This window comes from Jaculus jaculus, chromosome 4 (genome assembly GCF_020740685.1).
Source record: "Jaculus jaculus isolate mJacJac1 chromosome 4, mJacJac1.mat.Y.cur, whole genome shotgun sequence".
Classification (NCBI taxonomy): Eukaryota; Metazoa; Chordata; class Mammalia; order Rodentia; family Dipodidae; genus Jaculus; species Jaculus jaculus.
This window is the reverse complement of record NC_059105.1, coordinates 19,830,587-19,856,786: the sequence shown is the minus strand read 5'-3', so window position 1 is coordinate 19,856,786 and position 26,200 is coordinate 19,830,587. Positions and strand designations below refer to the sequence as shown.

Genomic DNA, 26,200 nt, shown 5'->3' with positions numbered 1-26,200 from the left:
TTTTCGAGTCAGGGTTTCACTCTAGTCCAGGCTGACCTGGAATTCACTATGGAGTCTCAGGGTGGCCTCGAACTCATGGCAATCCTCCTACCTCTGCCTCCCGAGTGCTGGAATTAAAGGCATGCACCACCACACCTGGCCCCTAACAATACTGTAAGTACAACTGCTCCCTTACAGACGAGGGGGATTCGTTCTAGGACAACCTCCACAATGGATATTACAAGCCATGGATGAGCGAGTCCTTTAATGCCATACATGGGACTTGCATATAATGGAAGTGCATTCTCCCGTATACTTAAAACTATCTCAGGATGACTTATGATGTCTAATATAATTTAAGTGCCACACAAATGCTTCCTATACTGTATTGCTCAGGGAATAATGATGGGAATTAAAAATGCTCAGTTCAAGCTTCAAGATATGCCTGGGTTGGTCCAGAACTAGAAACCCTCCTACAGTGGTCACCATGCTTAGCCCAACCCAGATTTCTTTTTCCTTTTTTTAAATTTTGTATTTTGTTTATTTGAGCACTAGAGAGTAATGGACAAGCCAGGGTCTCTAGCCACTGAAAATCAAGTTCAGATGCATGTGCCACCTTGCACATCTGGATTTATACGGGTACTGGGGAATTCAACCTGGGTCCTTAGGCTTTGCAGGCAAGCACCTTAACCACTGAACCAGCTCTCCAGCCTCCTCCCCCCAACCTGGATTTCTTATTGAAATAATCCACAGATGTGGAAGAACTGATTCCAGGGACCGCCTGTTTCATTATTCCCACTGCACAAATGAGGAAAGTGAGGCATTGTCAGAAAGTATTTAATAGTAATTTACTGGGGGTGGAGAGATGGGTTAGCGGTTAAGCGCTTGCCTGTGAAGCCTAAGGACCCCGGTTCGAGGCTCGATTCCCCAGGACCCATGTTAGCCAGATGCACAAGGGGGCACACGCATCTGGAAATCGTCTGCAGTGGCTGGAAGCCCTGGCGTGCCCATTCTTTCTCTTTGCCTCTTTCTCTGTCTGTCGCTCTCAAATAAATACATAAAAATAAACCAAAAAATAAAAAATAAAAAAAATAGTTAATTTACTAAAACTGGATGTACAGGCTTTGGAAAACTGTTAAAGTGGTCAGCAGATTCATCACCACCTGCCCCTCTCAGAATCATTTGTTTCTACCTTCCCAAATTCTAAATACAGGAACTCCTAGTTTTTTTTACCATGGTGGTCTCATTTTCCCTTTCTTGGCATTTTCACTTCTATGAGAAGTCTCCCCGTCCCCCAAACCTACAATTCTAGCACTGCCTGTGAGCTCCAGTTAAGAACAGTATAAAATTTCTTTTAAGCCTCTCCTCAAATGTGGAAAAGTCCTGTAAGTTATCAGAATCTTAGAAAGGAATAAGGTTGCAGACTGAAAGAGTGCATTAAGCTCCATACTTCAGTAAACGATTAAATATGCTTCTAAGGACAAATCATCAAAAAGTACAACTGATCAAAGTAACTGCCTGGGCATGGGTACAAGTAACACTATTCTATAGGAAAGAAATATGGCAGGCCATCTGAAGTCCACTCCGTTCTGTAACTTCAGGTGAGGATGAAAACCTGGCCAGGTATGGTGGCACATGCCTTTAATCACAGCTTTTAGGAAGCAGAGGTAGGAGGCTCACTATGAGTTTGAGGCCAGCCTGAGACTAACAGGTCAGTCTGGGCTAGAGTGAGACCCAACCTCAAAAAAAAAAAAAAAAAAAAAAAATAACAAAAATAAACCCTGACAGGGAGAAGCACACAGGACCTGCAGCCAGGTCTTTGTCAGCGGTGGTTAGAAGGACACCTGGCACTGCAGATGTCCCCTGAGTACATCTTACATGGTAGCCACTGGGTTGCACTGTGTGAACATACAGTTGGCTACAGGAGGCAGAAGATCAACAGCTTTTTTCAGGCACTGTGCTCTGGTACAACCCAAGCCAACAAAAGTTAATACAGAAAGATACAAAGTGGGGGACTGACTGGAAGTATATGAGGGATGGCTTATAGAGGACTGCCCCCAGGCTCCCCAACCCCTGTAATCAACCATGTCACTTCCAAGGGCATCATCCCTCGAAGACACTGCAAGGGAGGAAGAAGAAATAACAGCAAGTATAGACTGTTGTTGCCTGTTACAAAGTCTACTCTCCTTGTGATGATCAGGCTCCTCAGCAGGATGGCACACCTCCCCAGACTCCTCCTCGCATGCTTTCAGCCATGGTGCTTGGGTTACCTGGTGACACCTAGCTAACTCAGGGTTCTTCACCACACTCACACAACTCCAAAATGCTATGATAAAAGCCAAACCATTTAACAAGTCACTGTAAGTCAAGTATGATGGTGTGGGTCTATAATCCCAGCACTTAGGAGGCAAAGGCAGAAAGGTCAGGAGTTCAACATCATCCTTGGCTACATATTTTGAGGCCCTATGGGCTACATAAGATTCTGTCTCAAAGAACCAAGACAAAAATAAAACAACAACAAAATTCAGTGTAAAACAGCAATGATGCAAAAAGAACAGCTTATTTTTTTCTTAATAGAAATTTCAAGGTCTTGGATGTAGCTCAGCAGTAGAATGGTTGACTCCCATGTGCAAGGACTTAGATTAGTTCTCCAGAACCACAAAAAAGAAAACTTGAGGAAGTTAGAAAATGCATAAACTACAAAATGAGTAAACAAAATCAGCACCTCATCACCCACAATAACAATGTAATTTTCCAGTCTATTTTAAAAGCACATGAAAGCTGTGATTATATAGTATGAGTACATTTCATGCTACAGTATTTTCTCATGTTATAAAATTTCCAGGCTGGAGAGATGGCTTAGCAGTTAAGCACTTGCCTGTTAAGCCTAAGGACCCCGGTTTGAGGCTCAATTCCCCAGCACCCAAGTTAGCCAGATGTACAAGGGGGCGCATGCGTCTGGAGTTCAGTGCAGTGGGAGTGGCTGGAGGCCTTGGCGCGCCCATTCTTTCTCTCTCTCTCTGCCTCTTTCTCTGTCTGTTGCTCTTAAATAAATAAATGAAAATAAACTAAAATTTAAAATTCTATTGTGGGGGCTGAAGAGATGGCTCAATGGTTAAGGTGCTTGTCAGGAAAGCTAAAGGACCCAGGTTCCATTTCCAGGTACCTACACAGAACCAGTTGCACAAGATGGCACATGTATCTGGAGTCTGTGTGCAGTGGCTAGAGATCCTGGTGCACCCAATCTCCTATCTGCTTCTTTCTATCATTCTCTCTCAAATAATAAGTAAGTAAATAAACAAAAATCCCACTGTGTGCTTATATCAGAATTTAATGTGAAGATCTTCCTCTACCTCCCACCACTATAAATATGTGTCATCACCACGTAGTGACATTTGTCAGACTCCTGCTTGTGCGCAGGAGTCCACCAGGAGATGTTGTCACATGCTTCTAGAACACCTGTTTTCCTTCTTTCTTTCCGTCTTTCCTTCCTTTCTTTCTTGCTTTTTCGAGGTAGGGCTTATTCTAGAACACCTGCTTGCTTGCTTTCTTCTTTCTAGTAAGTTTATTTGTTGATTTGTCAGTAGAGAGAAATGGAGAGAAGAGAGAGAATGGGTGTGTCAGGACCTCTAGCCACAGGAGCCACCTTGTGCATCTGGCTTTACATGGGTACTGGGGACTCAAACCTGGGTCCTTTGGCATCTCTGGTAATGCCTTAACCACTAAGCCATCTCTCCAGCCCCAGAACGCCTACTTTCTAACACAAACTCCTTTCTGTCATCTTCACTGACAACAGCCACTGCTGTTTTTATGAACTACCTATGTTTTGTGCTGTGTATTTAGGACAATTATTTTAAAAGAACACTTCCCACTTTATTTTTTCATTGTTTAGTGTAGAACTTAAGAGATTCTCAGTGTCAGATACCTGTCAGTTGGCCAGAATGTCAACACAGATGTCTTTTAAGTATTGTCTTGCTGGTTTAAATAGGAGTCCTGTAGTATAATGGACTATTGACCATGGATTATCTATGTGTGCAAGTGTGTTCTAAACACTTTTTTACCACAAAGACCCAAGTTACTAATGTGTAATATAAATGGCTTTCTTGCTGGCCTGGAATTCACTATGTAGTCTCAGGCTGGCCTCAAATTCACAGTGATCCTCCCTCCTACCTCTGCCTCCTAAGTACTGGGATTAAAGGTATGCACCATCACACTAGGCATAAATTCTTTTTTATAGGACTGGAGATATGGCTTAGCAGTTAAGGTGTTTGCCTGCAAAGCCAAAGGACCCAGATTTGATTCCCCAGAATCCACGTAAGCCAGGTGCAGAAAGTAGCACATGTGTCTGGAGTTTGTCTGCAGTGGCTGTGTGCCCATTCTTTTTCTCTCTCTCTCTTCTTGCAAATAAATAAAAATATTTAAAAAAAAATTATACATATGCAGGTACACCAAGACCTCTTACCATTGCAAATAAACACCAGATGCTTGTGTTTATTTGGTATCTGGCTTATGTGTGTGGGACTTGAACCCTGGCTGGCAGGCTTTATAAGCAAGTGTCGGTAACTGGTGAGCCATCTCCCCAGGCCCCAGAGAAGTGTTCTTATGAGAAGTTTTGTTCTCAACTTAAGGGCTTTAATCTAGCCTGTGTGGAATAGGACTAATGAATGGTTACATAGTTCCACATCTGATGTGACAGAGGGTTTGTGCTCTTCTAGGACGTGTTTCTCTAGCCGCAAATGCAAAGTGCAGATTTCTCTAAGTGCAAATTTCTCTGATTCCTACTGCCACCATTTCTAATTATGTTAGTTTTCTGGTCCCATACACTTCCACCACCCCACAGTTAAAAGACTGCCAGGCTTGTTTTTCTTTTCACAGAAGTAAGTTTCGCTCCCCTAACCCACACAGCCCACCTGGAGTCCTTCTCATTCTCTGCATTGAGGCGATTGGCTTCCTGGGCCTTCTCAGCCATCCACCTGGTGACCAGCTCCTGGTTCTCCTCAGTGGTTTTCCTTAGTTTCTCCTCCAGGGCAGTAAAAGTGATCTGCAGGGCGTCATATTCATCCTTCAGCGTCTGGTTGGCGATCTCGAGGTCCTGCAGTTTGGTGCGCAGATCCAAGCACTCTGTCTCTAGGTCAGAGATGGTCTGTAGACACTCTGCAATTCTGAATGCACCACATGAGAGGAAGAGCCATCCATCAGTAAAGTCCTGCAGCACAGCCAGAGTGCATGGCCAAGTGCTACCTGGGTGAGCCTGGGCAGCAGCAGCACTCCTAGCCCCATGCTGTGCAGAAAAGATTCTATTACTAACACCCAGGCTAAGGCGCCTTCTAATCACAAAAGACTAGTCAAGACTACTAGCAGCTTTTAGGAAAGCAGGACTTGAAGGGGAAGCTCTGGGTACTTGCAGAGTGGTTAAAGGACTTGTAATCCTCTCCCCCGACACACATAAGGCCCAACTTCTTGTCTACCAGAATTCTCCCTAATCAACACTGATCCTGTTCACAAATGCACCATGTATCATCTGTCCCCACTTCTACCACCAGATGACAACATGCCTATATACAGTGGCTATGAAAAACTGTGACTGTCTCTGGAGCACTCATTTGCAAGAGCAACTATTCCTGTTTTTCCTAGAAAAGCACCCAGGCTACATATGCTGCAATACAGTTTTGGCTGAGTGCAGTATAGCCACCACTTGCCCGCTCATGGGAGTACAGCCAAACAGGTTGTGTGACCCAACCGCCAGGCCCCGAGGAGACCCAGTCTCTACTCACTTTGCTTCATTCATCTGCATCTCCCTGTCCTTCTGCTGCATTTGGTTATTCAGGTCAATCACCAACTGAGCTAACTGGGAGATAAAGAAGACTCACATAAATAAGAGACTTCAGGATCTCTCCTGGCAACCACAGGTAGGTGACTGTTCCTTAATTCTCTAGAAAGTTGAAGTGCCTATGGAGTTGGGAAGGAAGCAACAGCTGGCAGAGAGAGGGCACAAGGCTCAAGAACTACCTGCAGCTCCCCTCCGAGGGAGGTGGTGATCAACGGAAGTATCCTAGGTGCCCACTGGGTTCCTGCTAAGCACACTGCTTACCCTCTACCTCAGAACCAGCAGGCAGAGTAAGCACTCACCTCAATGATTTTCTGCGATTTTAGGGTTTACATTCAAAGACTCATGAACCATCAAGAAGACTTTCAGAGTACCAAGCAGTAAACTTTTTTCCTGAGGGCTTCTCTACCACTTCTCTCCTACCATGGCTGGCTTCTTGCGAGCAGGGCTCATGTTGCTTGTGGTTTCCTTTGATTTTCTACACTCTACTCATGGAACTTGTAATGCTGAATTTGGCCAAACTGCTGAATATTCTCAAGAAGTGAATACTCTTGTCTCCTTCCTTCCCCCACAGGACCCCAAGGAGTAGCAGACAGGTGGTCAGATGGGCTATCCTTACCTCCCCACGTTTTTTGTGTAATTCAGTCAGTTCTTCTTGGTGTTTAATCCTCAGCTGGGCCATTTCTTGTAGCTGACTGTCATTCCGGGCACCATCATGTCCAGGACTAAATCACCACCAGCCACATCAAGGCAAAAAAGGGGGGGGGTGAAAAAAAATCAGACTCCAAACTTGTGCAACTAGGCCATTAAACAGTAACTCCAGAATGTCAAACCTGCACATACTAACAGAGCCAACAAACTATTAGTGTCTGGGACAGTGGAAAACCATGTGCCACTGGAGTGGGCAGCAGATGTGGGGCACACAGGATAGCATACTAGGCTCAACCTCAACCAGTCAAATCAGGAACAAGTTCCAAGAAAGTGTAGGTGAGTGGAGCTGCTAATGAGCCCATCCACTTGCATGCCAGCCCTGTGCCAGGCACTGCTAGTGCTGAAAAGAAGCAAAAGTACAGAGCTGTTCTCTTGCTCTGACAATCAAGAGCAGATGGACAACAGACGATGAAATGTGTGACAACACATGTTGCAGAGAAAATGCAAACAAAGGAGGGGAACAGAGTGACAAGGTCCTGTTGAATAACAAGACTTGTGCCCAACCCCACCCAAGAAAGGACCCTCTGATTAGAGGGTCCAGTGAGCTGCAGGTGTGGGACGAGGCACAGCATGAGTGCAGAGGAGTGAGAGCTGAGGCCCAGGAGGTGAGGAGATTATGGTGGGACTTCCAGGCCCTAGGGGCTCTGGCTGGAGGGTTCTGACTAGCTGTTGAGTTGGGATGGTGGTGTAGGGACAGAAAACAGGGAACCCAGACTAAAGAAGATGCCTCATACTATGGTGGTGTCGTGCAGATGGCTGAGTTTACCTGCAAATTTCCCTTGATCTTGGGTGGAGAATGAAAGAGACAGGAGTTAAGGATGACTTGGGGGCTTGGAACTGTCCAAGTGGTGAAGGAGAGGAATCATTCAGTGCACAGCAAGACTGGGGGAGGATGAAACCTAGGGGTTCTGCTGTGGACATCCCAGATGAAGGCTCACAGGTAGAAACCCACAAACAAACGCTCCCGCAGCAGCAGGATGAACTCAGGCCAACTCAACAGTTAATCCAGTTTTAGAAATTTGGTCAGGTATTTGCATACTGTCCTCAAAAGGGCAGTCCAAGTTAAAGAGAAGACAGTTTATATTTACAAAGGTGGGAGGGTAGAGGGGGAAGAGATAAGGGAAGTTAATAAGTTAACAACTTCAGGCAAAAACTTAAATCCCATCATAGCAGACCTCTAGGGCCACCAATCTCTGTTTATAGACACACTTTCTAGATGTAAGGCCAAATAACCCTGAAGCAACAACTATTTCTCCTATGACAGCTCTCTTATCTCAAAACATTTCCCTTCCACAAAGCTCATGAAAAAAGCTAGTAGCTTTGGGGCAGGGAGGTGGGGGGAGTAGTGATTACACACACTTGCCAACTTCTACTTGGCTCTGCTCCAGGTAGCTTCACAACCACTGTCAGGGTCTAGCTCTTTGTTTTTTCTGGATAGCATCTGTAACAGCTCAGAGATCCCCGGGACTCCAATTTTGGTATGACCATGAGAACTGTGGACTTACGGTTTAGGAAAAGGGTCTTAGTGGGAGCTGCAGAGGGGCATTATGATGGCCTGGGCAAAGAGCACAGATGAAAAGAAGGCAGGGTGCTAACTGGAACACCCACATGTAGAAGAAAAGGGGAGAGAGGCCCATTCCATGCCACTATATAAGAAAAACTTTTTTAAAGTAAATAAATAAGGGAAGGGGGAGGAACAGCATAACTCCTCCTAATTCTATCCTCCACTTTTTCTTTTTTTCCTGTATTTTCCAGGCAGTGTCTCACTCTAGCCCAGGCTACACTTGAACTCACAGTGGTCCTCCTAACACTGCTTCCCAAGTGCTAGGATTAATGGCATGTACCATCACACCCAGCTACCCTCCACTTCTATATGAATTTATCATATACCTAAGCATACATGTTCATTCATCTTACACTTTGGGGCAACTGGGCAATTCTTAATTCTTAACCCAGAATGTAGAATTCAGCAGACTAGAAAATGGAAGGCTTTGTAGTCACAAAACCACCCTTCAATTACTCGGAGAGCAATGAGACAGCACCTCACCAATGTTCTCACTTAAATGCAAAGCACTAGGAAACAACATGAGACGCAGTACCTGGCGCTGGAGATAAAAACAATGGAAGAAAATAAAAAATTACTCTCCTGGACAAGAATGGTTCTAGTTCAAGTTCAAGAATGTCACGAGCCAGGCGTGGTGGCGCACGCCTTTAATCCCAGCACTTGGGAGGCAGAGGTAAGAGGATCGCCATGAGTTCAAGGCCACCCTGAGACAACATAGTGAATTCCAGGTCAGCTTGGACTAGAGTGAGACCTTGCCTCGAAAAATTTAAAAAAGAGTGTCGCTAGTGCGATTTTCTGGGACTGGTGGCTGCAGTCAAGAACCTCAGCAGAGGGCATTTATGAGTAGACTAGCCTCCTAGACATCAAGGGACCTTAAGGCATAGTACTCGTCAGAACTCCTAGGAGACAAGGCAAGGCTATAGGCCATTCCACTGCTCAGCACCACCAGCAACTTTTTATCCACAATAAAGCCAGCTCTCAGGTGATGGGAATGCTGGTTTTCACAAGACCTCTGAACAACAAAGTTTAGAACTCCCAAGTTTAGTACTCAAGACAAAATTCTGACACAGTAGGGATTGGGGCCAAGAACCTGCATTTCTAGCAAATGCAGCTATGGATCTAGAAACCACACAGGGAAAGCCATTCCTAGGCTAGAGTCTGACTTTAGTCTATAGGCAAAGTGCTGAAAACACTTAAGCAGCGAATCTGATAACTGTCGTGTAATGTACAGAAGTATAAGGTAAATTAGATGCATTGGGCAGGGCCTAAGGAAAGCTAAGGAAGCAAGAAAGCGATCAGAGGTCCACATTCTGTGAACACTCAAACTCTCTGTTGCACTAGTCTCCCCCTTAGCTTCTATCTCTCCAAAATGGACTACAGCTTTCTCACCCCCACATCTTTTTAAAAAAATATTTTTATTTATTTATTTATCTGACAGAGAAAGAGGGGGAGAGAGAATGAGAATGGGCACAATAGGGCCTCCAGCCACTACAAACGAACTCCAGATATGTGCACCCACTTGTGCATCTGGCTAACGTGGGACCTGGGAAATCGAACCTAGGTCCTTTGGCTTTGCAGGCAAATGCCTTAACCGCTAAGCCATCCCGCCAGCCCTCACCCCCGCATCTCTTATGCCTAGCCACACTAAAGTCATAAGCCTAAAGTGACTGAGACTGAATGTCCAAGAATGACAGAAAGGGGATGGCAAAATAAATGGAAATGCAGGGTCAGAATTATGAGACCACGGGGTAAAGACCCAAGGGCCTGGGTGAGTGAGTGGCATGTGAAAGGCAGGATTCCAAGGGAAAAAGGAACCTCAATGACTTGTGGAAATGAGGATACCATTAGTAGAATCAAGGCAGCCATGAGGACAGGCTTTGATGGATGTTTGTGGAAAAGGAGAGGCTTCCAGTTAAATGACTGTACTAGTAAAATTCAGACAACTCAAAGAATTGTCTATATTATTTCATTCCCAAGCAAATCAGTTTGCTGACAGATACAGGAATACAGTCATCAAAAGCCAACCATACAGAAAGCAAATCTTTTAAGTTTTCAGTTGACTGAATTCAACTGGACATGATAGTTTCATCACCTACAACTAACAGTGACCACAGCATCGTAATGAATATCTTAAGCACTGCAGAAGGTCTCCTAGGGTCACAGCTACGCAGGATCTCCCGAATTGTTACTAAGCAAATCAAAATCTAGGCTGGAATAATCACCTTTGCTCTGGGATTTTTCCTCCTGCCTCATTACTACGCAGATGGATGATAGGTGGATACATCCACAGGAGCAAATGGCAGGCCACATCTACCATGTCTGTTTCTTTAAACCTTGATTAGTAAGTGCTAAGTGCCAATGTACAAAAAGCATACATATTTTAAAGCAATAATGGGCACTGTTTCTACTAAATGCCCAAATGCCATGAACAATATGGGAAGAGGACAGAACTACAGAACATTTATGCTGCTATGAAGTGTGGATTTCAGGTTTTCTTCTTGGTAATGATCTAATAAATAATACACACACATAAATGGCCCAGAAAGCAGCCCAAACACTCCACAGGGTGTGCACATGTGTTTGGTTCAAGACTCTCCTGTTTTAAGGTGCAGTGATTTTCCCAATTTAGTTCTTGGAAAAACATTAAAAGTCTACTGCAGGGGCTGGAGAGCTGGCTTAGCGGTTAAGCGCTTGCCTGTGAAGCCTAAGGACCCCGGTTCGAGGCTCGGTTCCCCAGGTCCCACGTTAGCCAGATGCACAAGGGGGCGCACGCGTCTGGAGTTCGTTTGCAGTGGCTGGAGGCCCTGGCGCGCCCATTCTCTCCCTCTCCCTCTATCTGTCTTTCTCTCTATGTCTGTCGCTCTCAAATAAATAAATAAAAAATGAACAAAAAAAAAAAAAAAAAAAGGTCTACTGCAACCTGATTTTCTTTCAAAATCTGCTGATGAAAGCTCCCAGGCTAACAGGATAAAATAGACCTCTACTGTATGAGAAGTAATTTGTGTTTATTTGCTAGTCAACCCTATAGTAACAAGGCTCTAAATCTACTCAGGAACTTGACCATTCCTGATAATTCAAAAGTGAAACCTGGAGGGATGAAGAGAACCTAACACAGGGTTACCATGTGAATGGGCTTTTAATTACTTTTAAGAGAAGTGACAACTGAGGAGTGTCTTAGACTTTCCTGTGATCCTTCTCCCTGAGCTGAGGTAGGAAGACTGCTGAGGCCAACCTGGACTAGAGCAAGATCCCATCCTAAAAACACAAGATTATAAAATGTGCAGGGAAATGGATGGATCTGGAAAGGATTATTCTACATGAGGTAACCCAGGATCAGAAAGCCAAACACTGCATGTTCTGTTTCAAATACCTTTCTTTTTGGTTTTTCAAGGTAGAGTCTCACTCTAACCCAGGCTGACCTGGAATTCATTATGGAGTCTCAGGGTGGCCTCGAACTCATGGCAATCCCCCTACCTCTGCCTCCTAAGTGCTGGGATAAAAGGTGTGTGCTACCACACCCGGCTGCAAGCATGCTCTCTTTCATATGTGGATCCTAGCTACACATGTTTAGATTTGTATGTCAGCTGGAGTAAAAATCAGTAGCAGAGGCCAGTAAGCAAGAAAAGAACGATAAGGGACAAGGAGAGGGGAGGACTTAAAGGGATGATATTATTAGCATTATTATTTTTTGAGGTAGGGTCTTGCTCTAGCCCACACTGACCTGGAGTTCACTATGTAGTCTCAGGGTGGACTTGAACTCATGGAAATCCTCCTACCTCTGCCTCCTAAGTGCTGGGATTAAAAGTGTGTGCCACCATGCCTGGTGGGGATGGCAGTATATATATGTAAGCAGATGAGTAGATTACTGGGAATACAATGGTCTAAGTGAGGTCATGTGAAGAGACTGAGTAATAGAAGGGTGAGGGGAAGGTTCATCAAAATTCACGATTTTATGAAAAAACCATACATGGGTGTTAGAGAGATGGCTTAGTGGTTAAGCGCTTGCCTGTGAAGCCTAAGGACCTGGTTTGAGGCTCGATTCCCCAGGACCCATGTAAACCAGTTGCACAAGGGGGCAAATGCATCTGAAGTTCATTTGCAGTGGCTGGATGCCCTGGCACACCCATTCTAGCTCTCTCTGCCTCTTTGTCTATCTGTTGCTTTCAAATAAATAAATGAAAATAAACAAAAAATCCATACATGGAAACCTACTGTGGTGGTTTGAATAGATGGACCCCAATATATTCAGCTTTTTATTTGTTTGTAGCTTGCATCTGCAGCCACCTGCCCAGAGGCAGATCTTAAGGTGTGATGGTGGGTATCAGGTTTCAATGTAAAGATATGCAAAGTGTGCCTAGCTGGAGTTCTTGAAGTGTGCTGTGCAGTATGGTTTTTGGCTTGTGCTTCCTCTCTCTCTGCTTGGTCCTGGGAAAGCAGGCCAGTTTCTTCTGCCATTATGGTACTTCCCCTGGGTCTGTAAGCTTCAATAAATAACCCTTCCTCCAAAACTGTGCCTGGTCTGAAAGTTCATCTCAGTGAACCTGAAGCTGTCTCCTACACCTACATTTTTGGATAATGGCACACCCAGAAGCCGTAGACTGTTACTAGAAAAATTTCAGTGCCAGGGATGAGATACCTTCCAGTGAGTTGTTGGCCAGGGTGGTCTCTGATGCCCCCCAACATTACAGGCCACTGCCAAGGCTCTTGGTTTCCCACCAGAAATAGATGTTAAGACCCTATTGTTGAAGACTCCACATACATGGACGGCAAGGTCACTGAGAAATCTTGCTGGACCTGAGCTGAAACCTTCTCCCTGTATACCAGCTGACAGAAAGCTGGAAAAAGCTACTCTGCATGCAGCCCTATGGGAGAAAGAAGTCATCATCAGTGAAAACAGTGGACACTGCAAGCCTTAAGTTTGGCCAGTCAGGCCAAATGACCAAATAGGTGCAATAGTGGCATGTCTGTTACGTGGGAAACCAACTGTCCTCTAATTGGACTAGAGGCCTGCTCCATGGGAGGGAATACATGCCTGGAACTGAAAACCGAATCAAAAGTATATGGCGGGGGAGGTCATGAGCCCTAGGACTGTAACACCTGTTCTTGTCTGGCTAAATGCATATATTATGCTCACCAAACTGCCCTGTAAGCACTTTTCTTAATGTTCATACCCATGTATTAACACTACTCCCACTTTTGGTTAGAGAAGCTTCTCTTTTGAGATGGTAGTGACCTTGGGATGACCCAAAGGCACCCTAGTGCTGAGAAGTGATGGAGGAGCTCAGCACTGAAACATCTCTATCATACCTGCCAAGGGTCCATAGTGGAAGAGGTGGCAGGAAGAATGCAAGAGCCAAAGAAGGGCAGCACAAAGCCAGATGTGGAGGTGCATGCCTTTAATCCCAGCACTCAGGAGGCAGAGGTAGGAGGATCAACATGAGTTCGAGGCCATCCTGAGACTCCATAGTGACCAGGTCAGCCTGGGCTAGAGTGAGACCCTACCTCGAAAAACCAAACCAAAAAAAAAAAAAAAAAAAAGGGCAAGACTGCTTACAATGCAATTGTTCAGACAGAAATTGGCCTCAATATCCATGACCTCACAGTGCCAAGTACTCCCTTCACAAGACCCTCATAATAGGAGGAAAAGATGTGACATCAAAATAAAAGAGACTAATTGAGGGACAGAAGAGATATGATAGAGTAGATTTGTGAAGGGGAAAGTGGGGGAGGGGAGGGAATTATCATGATTTATTGTCATGGAAGTTGTCAATAAAAAAAGTTAAGAAGTGAAACCAAGACAAATTTCAAACAAGGAGACACAAGTAACAGATTTGTTTTGGAGTACCTGATCTCGTGCCTGTTTGGTATGTCATGCTTTTCTGCTTGTAGTTTCTGGGCCAACACTGAATGAAGATCTGATTTTTCCAGCAACTTGTTATCTATATATACACAAAAGAAAAAGGTTCAGAAATTAAAATTAATTATTGTACCATATATCTATATTATATTATAAAGACCTTTGGACCAAAAAAGTACCAGACATCCTAGACATGTACAAAGTCCAGGTATCAAAGAAAGATGTAGTTTTTATTACACATTGTAGCAGTAGAGAAACATACATTCCTCAGATGCCTCTCAGCCTCAGATTGGGAAGCCCAGACACAGTAACCTTACAGACAAACCTGCTGATATACAGGCCCTAAGCTGTAATATCAGGAAGACTGTATGAGGGGAGTGTGGATAAAACCTATAAACACAGAACTGTAACCAAACATGACTATAAAGAGATAAGCTTAAAAGAGGTAAGAGGGATGGCAAAAAGATACCTGTGTCATGTAAACAGAAAGAAAATACCGGGGGGGGGGGGGACTGGGGGAAAGAGGAGCAGGAGAAGGGATGGGAAACAGCAAAAACAAACTGTATTTGAAAATGCCATTCTCTCCCTCTCCTTGCAAAAATATATAAGAAAACTGCAAAGCCTATGGACCCAGGTTTGATTCCCATGCACCTATGTAAACCAACATGTGTCTGAAGTCCGTTTGCAATGGCTAGAGGTCTCGGTGTGCCCAGTTTCTCTGCCTCTTTCTCTCTCAAATAAATAAATAAACTAAAAATATCCCTTACAAAAGGGATTTGAAATTGCTGTCTACTTCCAAAGTAGTACCCTGGGAACTTGAACAAAACATTAAAACTCCATGGCAAACTGAAATACTATGCACCTTTAAGTATCATAGAACTTAACTTTGATGAATTTAATTTTTTTTTGTTTGTTTTAGGCAGGGTCTCGCGCCAGCACAGGCTGACCTGGAAGTCATTATGTAGCTTAGGTTGGTCTCGAACTCACAGTGATACTCCTACCTCTGCCTCCTAAATGCTGGGATTAAAGGCGTGAGTCACCATGCAGGCTGTTTAATTTTATGCGAGGAGAGAGACAAGTGCAAACATGAGCACACCAGGGCCTGTGGCCCATGCAAATGAACTCTAGGTGCACGTGCCATATGTTACTCTGTACACTGGGGAAGGCAGACTTTGGTAGCATGAGCCTTTAACTACCAAGCCATCTCCCTAGCCCTTAACTACTTTTATCAGGGCACTATGCATATAAGAACTGAATGAGGGGTCTTAACACCAAGGAGTTCAGATGAATGTGGTCAGTTATTCACAGGTATAGGGAAGAATGGCTCCATAGGCGGCCACACCTGAGTTTTGTTTTCTTTTCTTTCAAGATAGGGTCTCGGGCTGGAGAGATGGCTTAGCGGTTAAGCGCTTGCCTGTGAAGCCTAAGGACCCCGGTTCGAGGCTTGGTTCTCCAGGTCCCACGTTAGCCAGATGCACAAGGGGGCGCACGCGTCTGGAGTTCGTTTGCAGAGGCTGGAAGCCCTGGCGCGTCCATTCTCTCTCTCCCTCTATCTGTCTTTCTCTCTGTGTCTGTCACTCTCAAATAAATAAATAAATAAAATTAAAAAAAAAAAAAGATAGGGTCTCACCCTAAGCCATGGCTGATCTGGAGCTCACTCTAGTTCCCAGGATGGCCTTGGATGCACAGTGATTCCCCTACCTCTGCCTCCCTAGTGTTGGGATTAAAGCTGTATGACAAGACACTGGGCTCTGAGTTAGGTTTTAAAGATGGTGGTCAAAGCAAACTGAAAACTAGAGTTGTCTGACAAGTGAGTTTGAATACAGGTTGGAGCCAACAGAGGAAAAGCAGGACATTTACAATCTTTTTTTTTTTTTTTAAACTGGCAATGAAATAAGAGATTGTAATAACAGGCAATTACACGAACAGATCTGAACTGGAAATAACCTCAAAGACCACTCTAAGGCTTTTGGCTCAGGCAACTGGTTGGGAAATGTCACACAGAACAATGGAAGGAATACTTTAAGAAAGAAAATGAATTTTCTAGCTAGAAGTGGTGGCACATGCCTTTAATCCTAGCACTTGGGATGCAGAGGTAGGAGGATCTCCAAGAGTTCCAGACCACCCTGAGACTACATAGTGAATTCCAGGACAGCCTGGGCTAGAGTGAGATCCTACCTCAAAAATAAATGTAGTTATGGTAGAGCACATGCCTGGCATGCACAAGGTCCTGGGTTTGAGCCCTAGTAACTAACATACTACATCCCCAAAAGATGAGACTCAGTACTTTTGGGGGCTGAGGATGTAGCTCAGTGGCAGACATCTTGTTTAGCATGCTCAAGGCCTTGGGCTGGGCACCAGAACAGCTCTCCTCACAACCCAAGGGAAGTTTTCTCACTTGATGAAAGGAGGACTGAAGAGACAGGTCCACCATGTCAAAAGACCAGAGTCAGGGCTGGAGAGATGGCTTAGCGGTTAAAGTGTTTGCCTTCAAAGCCAAAGGATGCCGGTCCAATTCTCCAAGACCCACATAAGCCAGATGCACATGTCTGGAGTTTGTTTACAGTAGCTGGAGGCCCTGATGTACACATCCTCTTTGCCTCTTTCTCTCTCTCAAATGAATGAATAAATAAAACACATTAAAAAAAAAAAAAAAGACCAGAGCCAGGTGCAGAAGGGCATGTCTGTAACTGCAGCACTGGGAAGGCTGAAGGAAGATCTCAAGTGTAGGCCAGTCTGAGTTATGTAAGACCCTGGCTCAGAAAATAAAACATGGGGGCTAGAGCGAGACCTGCCTCAAAAAACAAACAAGAACAAAAAGCAGGGCCAAAGGGCTCTATCACAGTTGGTATCCTGACGGTAACAGGTCTCTCTTTCTCCCTCTCTCTCTCTCTCTCTTTTTTTTTTTTTTTGGTTTTTCGAGGTAAGGCATCCCCCTAGCTCAGGCTGACAGAGAATTCACTATGTAGTCTCAGGGTGGCCTTGAACTCACAGCTGTCTTCCTACCTCTGCCTCCGGAGTGCTGGGATTAAAAGTGTGCACCACCACGCTGGCTTATCTGATCTTTTTCCTTAGGTTTATACAGGGACTAAACCGGGAACACAGGATAGGTGGAGGGTCAAAACTTGACTGACTTGAGAAGGCTACAATGAGGGGAGTTTCACAGTCAAACTGGAAATGATCTCCTGGAATTAACAGTCCTCTGGCCTAAAATGATTTAAACAAGCAAAGTGGATTGGCCAACCTTCACTGTTAGTGGCCCTCCCAGTCCCTCAGGCAGGCTCTACTTAGCTTGTGTAGTGCTAATGAAAGACACAAGTCTCTGCACTTCTGACTGCAAGTTCTGACACTCTACACTCTCCTGCCCATCATGACCAGTGTTCAAGTGAAGAAATGTTCACTTGGTATCTGTGAGATGACCAGCACCTTACACTCCTACGTTACTATAAGGAAGGCGTTCAAGGCACTTCATATGTAGCACTGCTTTAGGAAGCAGGAAGAGTAAGATTCATCTCCATTTTATAGAGGCATCAAAGCAGACTAAGAGGAAAGATTAGTAAGGGGGTTGTTAGGCCCACAACCCAATTTGGCTTTCAGAGTGTATTACCATTAAAAAGCAAGCATCAGGAACTGAATTTATGGGCCAGAGAGATGGGTCAGTAGTTAAGGCAAAGCCTAACAACTGGGGTTCAACTCCTCAGGGTCCACGTAAAGCCAGAAGCACAAAGTGGCGCAAGCATCTGGAGTTTATTTGCAGTGGTTGGAGGTCCTGGCGTGCCCATTCCCCCTGTCTCTCTCTTCTCTTTCTGCTTGTAAATAACTAAGTAAATGTATTTTTAAAAGAAACGAATTTATGTAACTGTGAGCTCATGATGCTTTAAGGGCATCCCGTGCTACTGAAATAGAATACAAGGAGTTATCACTACAGTGACAGCCTCCCATTTTCCCCATTTACAAGCAGAAGCGCAGGAGAAGACAAAGGGCCATTGCTTCAGATTCAGCAGGAAGAGAAATCTAAAAGTGCCCCAAACCTAGATTCTATTCCCAAGCCCCACCGTCAATTGCAGTGCGACCCCAAAGACGTCACTTCATCTGTGGGCCTCAGTTTCCTCGTGCGAATAAACAGCTCATGTTTCGGGAGCCTGACTAAGCGTCTGAGCACCGTGAGAGCCCCGCCGAGATTCACGAACCCCGACAGGGCAGGCGCGGGGCTGCGGGACCGCGGTGCGTGCGCGTGCGCGCGGGCCGGCGTGCGGCGCCGGGGCTGGGCCTCCAGCTGTCCCCGCGGCCCCGCGCCTCCGCCCGGCCACGTTCCGCCCCCGGCCGCCGCTCACACTGCACGATGATCTCCTCGAACGCCTGCCTCTGCAGCCGGTCCCGGCGCCTCAGCTCCTCCGCGATGTGGCGCTTCCAGCGGGGGAAGTCTGCGGCGCGCAGGCCCGACGACATGGCGGCGAACGCGGCCCCGACGCCTCAGGGCCGCCGATCCGAGAGGGCGCTGGCGGCCGCAGGCCCCGGCATGGGCAGAGCAGCGGGCGCGGGAGGGCCGGCGGACGCAGAGCTCAGCTCCACGCACGGGCCACCCCCGAGGCCATCCGGGACGCTCTTCCGGTCCCCGCCGGAAGTGGCTGTGAGAGGGCCGGAAGGCCTGCCTCCTCAGCCGGGGTGGCAGGCCGCACGCAGACGCGCGTCGGCAGCCGGCGCGGGGCGCAGCCTAGTGACGCCATCTCCAAGCCGGAAGTGCCGGTGACGCGTGACGTCCGGGGCTGGTCGAAGGGGTCTGCGCTTCTCACCTGCATACGTTTTCATTTGCTACGTCTATATATTTTCATATTTTCTTTCTTGGTTGGCCTTTTTTTTTTTTTTTCGTTTCCTTAGCCTAGAAGCACAAGTGGGGGCCACGCCCTACGCAATAGCTGGGCGGCTGTGGTTGAGTGACAACCCCTCCTAAACATTAGCTGTCAAACCTGTAAAATAGGGGCGATAATGATACCTGCTTAACAGGGTTATGCTGAGGATTAAAAGAAAAAAAAAAACTACGTCATGTAATTATTACTGTGTTTAGCACATAGCAGGCCTAAGGCTGTCCTTCGGAGACCTTCCCAAAGCCTGGATGCTTAAGCATGGGGCATTCAACTGACTTGCTTTTTTTTTTTTTTTTTTTTTTTTCCGTGGTGGGGGTTTGGCAGTCCTAAATTGGCCTCAAACTCTTGGGCTCAGACCATCCTCTTTTCTCCTCTAATTCCTTATCTTCTTTTTAAAAATATTTATTTATATGAAGCTTTTAAATTTTTTTTAAAGATTTGTTTTTATTTTAATTTATTTATTTGAGAGAGAGAGATGGAAATAGGCAGGTAGAAAGAAAGAGAGAGAATGGGCTTACCAGGGCCTCCAGCCACTGCAAACAAAGTCCTGATGCATGCGCCCCCTTGTGCATCTGTCTTACGTGGGTCCCAGGAAGTCAAACCTGGATCCTTTGGCTTTGCAGGCAAGTGCATTAACCGCTAAGCCATCTCTCCAGCCCCTAAAAATATTTTTTATTTCTATATTTTTAAGAGAGTAGGAAAGAGGCAGATAGAGAGAATGGGCTCCAGGGCATCCAGCCACTGCAAACTGACTCCTTACACGTGTGCCACCTTGTGCATCTGACTTATGTGGGTCCTGGGGAATCGAACCTGAGTCCTTTGGCTTTGCAGTCAAGAGCCTTAATCACTAAACCATCTCTCCAGCCTGTCATTTCTTGTCTTCTTAAAATGGGGGAGTACAATCTGGAGACAATTGAAGCAGAGACTTTCTAAAGGAGTCTGTGATGGGGATTTATTTATTGATTTGTTTATTAGAGAGAGAGAGGGAGGGAGAAAGAGAATGGGCATGTCAGGGTCTCTTGGCACTGCAAACTCCAGACACATGTGATACCCTGTGCATCTGGCTTACACAAGACCTGGAGAATTGAGCCTGGGTCTTTAGGCATCACAGGCAAGGACCTTAACCGTTGATCAATCTCTCCAGCCCTGTGATGGGGAGTTTTTTTAAAATGTTTTATGAATATATATGAAGTGGTGGCACAATTCATGTGTAAGGTGACTCCCCATCCCAAATCACGGTGAACAGGATCCCTCTTTTAGGGTATTTTTTTCCCCCCGTGATTGGAAAGGGACCTGGAGCTGTAGGGTTTTTTTTTCTCTTTGTTTTGTTTTGCTTTGTTTTGTTTTTCGTGGTAGTGTCTCAGTCTACCTCTGGCTAGCCTGGAATTCACTATGTAGTCTCAGGCTGGCCTCAAACTCGTGGTGATCCTCCTACCTCTGCCACCCGAGTGCTGGGATTAAAGGCGTGCACCACCACGCCCACCTTTTCTTCCCAATTAAAAATATATATTTTATTTTTGAGAGAGAGAAAGAGGCAGAGAGAGAAACAGAATGGGCATGCCAGGGCCTCTAGCCACTGCAAACAAACTCCATAAACATACCCCACCTTGTACATCTGGCTTACATAGGTCTTGGAGAATCAAACCTGGGTACTTAGTCTTCACAGGCAAGCATCTTAGCCGTGAAGCCATCTCTCTAGCCCTTAAATTTTTTTATATAGTAAGAAATTTATCTGAAGTCTCAAGGGAGCATGACACAACTGCCAAGTGTTCTAGCTTCTTAGTTGTCAAGTTTCTAACTTTTATGAGACTGCTCAAGGTCCCATGATTGTTGTTTAAGAAAATCGAAGCGTTCTCATGAAATCTGGGGCCAGGGTTTTACAATAGCTTTACAGGTTGTATAAACAGGAACAGGGCTTGGCCTGTCTTCTGGGACGCTCTTCTACTTTACCACCCATGTCTACCTTCAACCTAATATTCTTGCCTCAAACTGGACTGGCTGGGAATACAGTCCTGTACCTGCCACTGTGCTCTGAACCTAAGAAGTAATCTATATTTGTTGAATGAAGAATAATTACTAAACTAGTATGCTAAACTCTGCTGTATCTTCCGTTTACCAAAGTCACAGCTCATAGCACACCCCGAACCCTTCTTCCAAACTCACAGTTTACGTAGTGCCCCCTGAACCCTCTTCCTGCTTTCTACTCACGGTTTCCTCACTGTGAAGGGCCTTTGGATTCACTATGGGTATTGGCCACATGCCTCCCTTCTGACTTCTTGGAGTTAATTCTCAGCTCAGTAGTCACTTCCCAAAGACAGAAGACCTTCACAACCAGGTCAGATCCCTTTCAAAGGTACCTCCTTTATAGCATCTGCCACATTTTCAGTTTCATAGGTATTTGTATTTATATCATTATTTGGGGCTTAGTAGTTAAGGCCCTTGCCTGTAGACCCTAATGTCTTGGGTTTAATTCTCCAGTACCCATGTAAGCCAGAGGCACAAAGTGGCACGTGCATTTGGAGTTCATTTGCAGTGGCTAGAGGCCCTGGCATGCCCATACTCTCTCTCTCCTTGCAAGTAAATTAAGGCCTGTCTCCCCACATTAGGCCATAAATTCCATCTAATTTTGCTCATTATTTGTCCCACAAGTGCCTGAAGCTCTTTGAACTGTTATGCACTCAGTAAACATTGCTTAAAAGTAAGTGGAGTATGTGAAAATAGTAACCAGAATTCTCTGGGAAGTGGCTTGTATTTTCTCCCTCCTCCTCCTTTTTATTTGAGGCAAGGCCAACAGATTGGCCTTTTTTTATGCAATCGAACAAGTGAGTGAGTGAGCGAGTGCAAGAGAGAATTGGTGCACCAGGGCCTGCAGCCACTGTAATCAACTCCAGATGCGTGCACCACCTTGTGCACATGTGCGGCCTTGTGCATTTGTGTCCCCTTGTGCATCTGGCTTATATAGGATCTGAAGAGTCAAACATGGGTCCTTAGGCTTTGCGAGAAAGCACCTTAACCATTAAGCCATATCTCCAACCCTCCTTTTTTTTTTTTTTTGAACAAGATCTCATGTAGCCCAAGTTGGCCTCAAATAGTATGTAGCGGAGGCTTGCCTTGAACTCCTGATCCTTTGGCCTTAGCCTCCTAAGTGTTTGATATTTCTAAATGTTCCTCATATGCATTTTATAACTGGACACATTATACATGTAGTATGTGTGTGTGTGCTGGAAAAGTTCTATCAGTGGACACGTGTTTATTGATAAGACCATTTACTTGCCAGGGGGATAGGTCTATGGGGGAGTAACTAATAAGTAGTGATACTTCCGCAGAACTTTGAGCCATATGCTGTTCAGAATATTTCATATATCGTTACTCATTTACTCTTCACAATGCCCTTACTCAATTCTTGTTCCTGTGACTAGTATTCTCACCCTCATTTACAGATAAGGACTCAGAGGCACAGAGAAGGTAAGTACTTTGCTTGAACATGCCTGGAGAGGCAGCAGTGTAGGTTCAACTACACTCGATGGACTCCAGTATCTATTCCCACACCCCTCCCTACTCTAGTCTCTGGTCCAACTGGCATTGCAGCTTAGCTTGAAGAGAATCTGTAGAACAGATAATGTTTATTTTATTTTTTTTAGAGACAAAGTCCTGTTATAGTCCAGGCTAACTCTCAATCCACCTGACTCAGTCTCCTGAGTGCTAGAATTTCAGGTATGTGCTGCAACACAGGATGAGAGAATAATTTTAAATAATATGTAATTCATTTGTATTTTAGTCAATAAGTAGAGCATTCTGGCAGTTAGCCAATAGGCAGTGATGTAGCCTTGATGTGTTCACAGGCTCTGAGGAACATGGCTGAACCAGAGATGAGTTGTAAGAAGCAGGATGAAATAAGGCTGTCTGAATATTCTGCTGACAGGTGAGTGGAAGAGCATTTCTCTGTTATAGTAAACACCGAGCGTCTGCAGGATTCAGTTTGCTTTGCTTGGGAGCAGTGTCTGTGACATGCCTTCTGACCACCCAGAATGGCTGTGAGATAAATGTAGAACATCTTAAGATTCTAGTGGCAATATGGTAATCAGCACAGATTTGTTCACAGGAAGTGTGGATGGGGCACCACTTATCAAAGCACTCAGTGAAAGTCTAGTTCCTGTGAAACAGAGCACCATCAGCTTTAGCATAGTTGCTTTTCTACAGCAGCATTTCCCCTGCTGAAAGCTTCCAGAAGATTCTCACCTTCATCTCATCTGTGATACCCTTAGCTACACTCTGGCTTGGAGATGTTCTGGATCCAGCCTTCACATGATTTGATTTCCCTTGCCATTTCTGTCTTCATAATTTCCTTCTCTCTCTCTTTTTTTTAATCAGAAAGTAGGCACAGTTCAGTCCTAGTGGATCAAGCTTAGGGATGAACATTTCCAGGGAGTCAAAAGGCACTCCAAACTTGGACCTGGCCTCTGGGAGCCTTCTCTTTAGAGGAGATCTGATTGTGTTATTTATGGTGGTAAAGAATATGAAACACACCAGTACCAAGGACTTCAGTTCTCTTTCATTCCTCTTGCGTATATCGTGTGTGTGTGTGTGTGTGTGTGTGTGTGTGTGTGTGTGTGTGCGCGCGCACGCGTGCACACGTACAGGCCACTGCACATGACAGTCAAGGGACAAGATTGGATGCTCGTCCTCACCTTCCACCTTGTTTGAGACAATCTCTGTTGTTAGCTGCATCCTATGCCAGGCTAGCTAGCCTGAGAGCTTTTGGGATTGTCTTGTCTCACCTTTCATCTCACCACGAGAGTGCTGGGATTACAGACATGTACTAACATGACAAGTTTTACGTGGGTTCTGGGGATATGAACCTAGGTCCCCACACTTCTGCAACAAGTGCTTTTATCCACTGAGCCATCTCCCCCTGAATGTATTCTTCTTCTAAAACATAGTTCCTCTTTTTGAAACTTCTTAAGTTTTATTTCTATTCCTTTTCAGCTGTTTTCTAAAACATATTACTGACAATGGAAATCAATCAAATTAATCATGTTACTGTGTTAACTGTGTACTGTTTAACCCTAGTATTGGCTAGAGTAAATTTAACAATAGTCAAGAAACCACCTTACATAGGGTTTCACACACACACCAATGGTCCCTCCAAATGTCCTATTTTTATATGACAGTAATGGGGCTCTCTTATAGGCATTTACCACTTGATTGTTTACCCTCTTGGGTTTTTCTTTACTCTCTTAGTGTTTGATTTTGCATCTTCATGCATTCTGAAGGGAGTTTTTATTGTAAAGAATCTCTGCACATAGAACCCTTGAAAGTCATGTCCATGTCCATGTTAACACTCAAATTTCATACTTGTTTGTTTGCTGAGGCAGGTCTCACTCTAGCCAGGCAGGCCTGGAATTCATGGCCATCTTACCACTGCTTCAGCCTCCTGAGTGATAGGACTACAGGTGTGTGTCACCAATCCTAGTTTTATTTTATTTTTAAACTTTTTATTGACAGCTTCCAAAAGTAAAGACAATAAACCATGATAATTTACCTCCATTTCCCTTCTAAAATCCACCCTCCATTGAATTCCTTCCCCCTTCCAATTAGTCTCTCTTTTGTTTTGATGTCATCATCTTTTCCTCCTATTACGAAGGTTTTGTGTAGGTAGTGCCAGGCATGAATATCAAGGTCATTTTGTGTCTGGAAAGTTGTATTGTAAGCAGGCCTACCCTTCCTTTGACTCTTACAGTTTTTTTCTACTGCCTCTTCCACTATGGATCCTGAGTCTGGGAAGGTGTAATAGAGATGTCTCAGCACTGAACATTCCATCATTTCTTCTCAGCACTATGGTGACTTTTGAGTTACCCCAGTGGTCACTGTCATCTGAAAAGAGAAGCTTCTCTATCCCAAAGTGAGAATAGCACTAACATATGAGTATAAACATAACAAGTGTTTAGAACAGTTTTGTGGACATAATATATGCATTTAGCCAGACAACAGCAGGCATTACGCCCCTAGTGCTCATGACCTCCCCAGCTATAGGCTTTTGACTAGGCTTTAAGTACCAAGCATGTATTCTTCTTCTGTGGAGCAGGTCTCCAGTCCAATTAAAGAGTGGCTGGTTTTCCCCATAATAGACATGCCATTATTACACCCATTGGCTCATTTGGCCTGGCTTACCATCTGTTTCTGGTGGGAAACCAAGGGCCTTGGCAATACCCTGTAATGTTTTGGAGGCAACAGGGACCTCCCTGGCCAACAACTCACTGGAAGGTATCCCATCCCTGGTACTGAAAAATTTTTAGTAACAATCCATGGCTTCTGAATGTGCCATTATCCAAAAAAAGTAGGTTTTCATATGTCTTATTCAGAATATCTTGAATTTTGATTTAATATATTTTAGCTGATGGATTTAAATGTGTAGATTCCACTCATGTGAGAATTGTAAATAAAGGTAGGAATATTGGATCCACCCTGCAGAACTGACTGCAGTTTAGTTGAAGAGTCCTGGTGAAGAATTGTTAGTTCCAATTGATGAAGTGGTGGGCACAGTAAAGCAGCACAGAGCATCTTGGGGAAAATACAGCAAGACAACGGGGTGGCTGGTTCCCTTTCATCTCCCTGTTCTGAAAGGAAGAAACTGAACTCAATGTTCAAATCAAGTTTCTGTCTAATCTTTTTTTTTTTTTTTTCTGTCTAATCTTAAAACTGGATTGATCTGGTTTGATTGTAACTAGACAGCATGTGTCATGTGACCAGACCTTTAACTCCAAGGCCTTCAAGACACGAATGGTGGGAAATGGATGTATGCCTTTAGAGAAAAACTGGAAATACCAATAAGGCATTGTGGTGGTTTGATTCAGGTGTCCCCCATAAACTTAGGTATTCTAAATGCTAGTCTCCCCAGCTGATGGCAATTGGAAATGAAAGCCTCTTGGAGGTGGTGTTTTGTGGGGGTAGGCTGATGGGTGTTATAGCCAGTTTCCACATGCCAGTGTGTGGCACACACTCCTGTTGGTATTGTCCATCTTATGCTGGCTAGGGGGTGATATCCACCCTCTGCTCATGCCATTGTTTTCCCCTGCCATTGTGGAGCTTCCCTTCGAGTCTGTAAACCAAAATAAACCTTTTTTCCCACAAGCTGCTCTTGGTTGGGTGATTTCTGCCAGCAATGTGAACCTGACGACAACAGGCATTTTTAGGTAAAGCTTCTTAACTGTAGTAAAATTTTCAGTACAGATATTTGTCCTTACTATTGGTGCCAGTCAGCCAAGCAGTATTACAACTCTAAAGTAAGTCTGAGTTAGTTTTTTTTTTTTTTTTAATTCAGGGTCTCATTCTTGCCCAAGCTGACCTGAAACTCACAGCAATCCTCCTACCCTAGCATCCTGAGTGCTGGGATTATG

The 26,200-nt window shown here is 44.8% G+C and overlaps 1 protein-coding gene across 3 annotated transcripts in view; it reads right to left on the bottom strand.

The window, feature by feature from the left end:
• Atg16l1 (autophagy related 16 like 1) overlaps positions 1-18,422 on the bottom strand; it is a 40,603-nt gene extending 22,181 nt beyond the window's left edge. For all 3 annotated transcript variants that reach the window (XM_004662262.2, XM_004662263.2, XM_004662264.2), the window contains exons 1-5: positions 18,273-18,422; positions 13,927-14,020; positions 6,426-6,531; positions 5,754-5,827; positions 4,890-5,141 (exon numbers count right to left, since the gene is read on the bottom strand). In XM_004662262.2, coding sequence (XP_004662319.1) covers positions 4,890-5,141; positions 5,754-5,827; positions 6,426-6,531; positions 13,927-14,020; positions 18,273-18,387 — 641 coding nt within the window. In that variant the 5' untranslated portion in view covers positions 18,388-18,422. The remainder of the gene's footprint in view (positions 1-4,889; positions 5,142-5,753; positions 5,828-6,425; positions 6,532-13,926; positions 14,021-18,272) is intronic.
• Positions 18,423-26,200: the final 7,778 nt, after the last annotated feature.